The 3,443-nt window shown below is 38.2% G+C and overlaps 1 protein-coding gene across 1 annotated transcript; it reads left to right on the top strand.

The window, feature by feature from the left end:
* Nucleotides 1-282: 282 nt before the first annotated feature.
* Nucleotides 283-3,175, top strand: LOC114840403 (toll-like receptor 13). The gene is made up of 2 exons (XM_029123620.2): nucleotides 283-1,882; nucleotides 2,144-3,175. Exons 1-2 carry the CDS (start codon nucleotides 283-285, stop codon nucleotides 3,154-3,156), a joined length of 2,613 nt encoding a protein of 870 aa, XP_028979453.2. The 3' UTR covers nucleotides 3,157-3,175.
* Nucleotides 3,176-3,443: the final 268 nt, after the last annotated feature.

The raw sequence follows: 3,443 nt of genomic DNA, 5'->3' as shown, positions 1-3,443 counted from the left end.
GAAAAGAGAGATTTTAAATTAAACTGCTATGTACTGCCGAAAGGTTCATCTACTCATTCTGTGCATGTGGAGATCAACTCGTTTTTTTATTTGACTGTTGAACATTTAAAACAAATTGTACTTTTGGAACCGTAAAAACCAAGATAATGACTTTATAAGCATGAAAAACAATCCAGTGGACAGCGAAAGGGCAGAATATTGGAATAACAGAAAGCAGTGATCGTCTGACAAAAAAAAGAAAAACACCATTCTGTTTGCATGCGTTGACTGAAATTGGAAGAGATGAGGGTTGTGTTTTTCAAACCTGTCCTCCTGTTACTGTGGATTCAGAGTGTATATGGATGGATGCATCCTAAATGCACCATTTATGATAACCCTGAAGACATGGAAGACATTAAATACATGCCAGACAGCGATTGCTTACAAGGCTATTCAAAAGGTCTCATAGCTTCCTGTCAATATGTCACAGACATCGAAGAAGATCTACATGGACTCCCTCAAAACATCAATAATCTCTGCATATCCATGACTACGGATGAAAATGGTATCATGTCTCTAGATTTTTTCTCTCAGTTTCACGACCTGGAGTACTTGGATATTAATGGCTGTTTTTCACAAATCCTTCCAACTGGGAATAGCCAGGCTCTTTCAAATCTGGAATATATGAGGTTACACGCACTGTGGGTGACTGGGTGCTGTGATTGTAATGTTGGGTCTAACACTTTCAGATATCTAGTCAAGCTAAGTAATTTGACCATATCCAAATTTAGTTTATCATCAATGGCACCAGATGTGTTTAATGGCATACCTAATTTACGAAATGTCTCCATTGGTAACTCCTGTGTAAAAGATTTGTCAGAGATACTATGCAGATTAATGTATATAAAGTCACTTACTGATTTAGTTGTAGATGAAAAGGAAATACAGACATTAAATCAATCAAACTGCCCAATCTTAAACACAAATGAGAGCATGACACCTGTTTTTAACAACCTAACAGGGTGTTCTTTAATATTTGGTGAAATAACACATATAGAGGAAGGTGCTCTGGATTGTTTTAAGAACCTGGCATATTTCGAATCTTACCTAAACAAGAAACTGCTACTACATCTGCCCCTGTCTGGAATTAAGCAAATTCATTTGTTAAAATACTTAGTTAGAGAACACATTGATTTTAAAAGCATCTGTATTCTAGTGTTTTTGCTTTCAATCAAAAAATTAGAATTTGTTTCAAACTTTCCAATCAGCTTTTCAATGTACCATGTTGACTTGTGCGTTGGACTGGAATCTATTAATCTTTTCAGAAATTATGGTTTGCATCCGTCCATCTCCCAAATTAAATGGAATTTTATTTCCACTCTTAAGAACGTTACATACTTATCTGTATATGACCGCACAGAAAACAGTCTTGATTTGTGCTCCTTCCAAAAACAACCAATCACATGGTTAAACAAACTTGTTTTATATTTGAACGTACATTTTTTTTTTTCAAATCAATTTAGTTGTCTTGTAAACCTGTTACACCTTAAATATAATGGTAAATTATCAAATATTGAAGACTTTGCTTTCCTGGGCTTGAGACATCTGGAGTCCTTAGACCTGTCAAATAATAACATTACACACATCCATGCAAATACATTTTTTGGTTTATATAGTTTGACATGGTTGGATCTCAGGGAAAATCCACTTATTCAAAACATTGAGACATTATCTTTTACACATCTTACATCATTAAGAGAAGTGTTTCTTGGTAAAATAAACAGTCCACTAAGACAACCTGCGATAAAGCTAAATCTAACACTGATATTTGGTGACATTTTGAGTCAACTGACTCACCTGTATATTACTTCAAGTATGAGGCCAATGTATTTGATTATTGGCAGTAACATTGAATCCAAACAGAACATGAGTCTTATACTGAAAGGCCAGACTGTGTCCTTTGAGGACTGTGGAAGACCATTCTTTAAGTCTGTAATCCATCTTGATGTTCATGCTGAAGAATTTCTGTGTGGATCTGAATTCATGGGAAAGTATTTCAAATCTGTGGAGACATTTAAGTACAGATCAAAGCTTTCAGCTAAAAGTTATGATATGACAACAATTAATCAACTGATTCAGCTACAGAAACTGACTCTATATTCAGTGGATCTTATACAACAACCTTCTGCTGACATCATTTTCCACAACCTGACAAAGTTGGAGGTTCTGAAACTTTTAGACTGCAAGATTTATTCTATGGAGGGTAGTTTAACTAAAGATTTAAAATATTTGAAAATATTGCATTTACGAATTAAGAACATATATAATGTATTCTACAGCTTTACTGAATCTCTTTCTGGTCTTAAGTATGTGCAATTTAATCAGTTACATTTGTTTTGCAGTTGTGACAATGCTTGGCTTATTGCATGGGCAAAGAGGAACAGGCAGGTTGAAGTGATCTTGCGTTCTATTAGACACATTATGTGGGACAACTTGACATGCTTGTTAGACAATGGAATAGACACACCTAACTTTGTCAAGTACACAGAAGCCAACTGCACAACAGAGATAGACTTTATTCTCTTTACTGTGACTGGCCTGGGAGTCCTGTTCTTCATGCTGGTGGTGTTTGTCCATTACCTGTCTGGCCACTACCTTCTTCCCCTCTACCACATCACTCTTGGCTGGCTCTCGGAGGCCATGAGATCCAACACTAGGGGGCGCTACGACTACGACACCTTTGTCTCCTACAGCGGGAAGGACGAGCTCTGGGTGGTGGAGGAGCTGCTGCCCAACCTGGAGCAGAGGGGTCCCCCTTTCCTGAACCTCTGTCTGCACAGCAGGGACTTCCAGCTGGGGAAGGACATTGTGGAGAACATCACAGACAGCCTCTATCGGAGCCGCCACACCCTCTGTCTGGTCAGCCGCCACTACCTTCACAGTAACTGGTGCTCCCTGGAGTTGAAGCTGGCCACCGCCAGACTGCAGGTGGAGCAAAGAGACATCCTCCTCCTGGTCTTCCTGGAGAAGATCCCCCCTCACTGGCTCTCAGCCCACCACAGACTGGCTCGTCTGGTAAAGACCAGGACCTATCTGGACTGGCCTCAGGACCCCCATCAGCACCAGGCATTCTGGGACAGACTGTGGGAGAAACTGAAACCTCCCACTGATGTTTGAAATTAAAGTATAATGTAAATACTAAGACTAATAATGTTGGAAGGTATGTTGAGTTACAGAAATTGTAATTTAAAGGTCTAAGTACAAATTGTCTGAACAATTTGAAGTGTGTCTTTAATTTATTTAGTCATTAGTTTATATTGAGTTTTAATACATTTTTGTTCATAAAAATCATATTGCTAACATATGTATTATGTATTCTGTGTGTAGTGTAGGAACTGAAAAGGTCTATTTGGGCTTTTGTTATTTTTCAGGTTAAAAACGAGTTGGTTCATGTTGTCTACTGA

The sequence above is a fragment of the Esox lucius genome, chromosome 11 (assembly GCF_011004845.1).
Source record: "Esox lucius isolate fEsoLuc1 chromosome 11, fEsoLuc1.pri, whole genome shotgun sequence".
NCBI lineage: Eukaryota > Metazoa > Chordata > Actinopteri > Esociformes > Esocidae > Esox > Esox lucius.
Note: the sequence above shows the minus strand (reverse complement) of the source record. Positions and strands in the feature narration are given on the sequence as shown.

Bases quoted from the DNA above. Each gene is read 5' to 3' on its own strand.
- LOC114840403 (XM_029123620.2), top strand. From the start codon at position 283: ATGAGGGTTGTGTTTTTCAAACCTGTCCTCCTGTTACTGTGGATTCAG. The intron at 1,883-2,143 runs GTAACATTGAAT...CTCTATATTCAG, and splicing joins AATGTATTTGATTATTGGCA to TGGATCTTATACAACAACCT.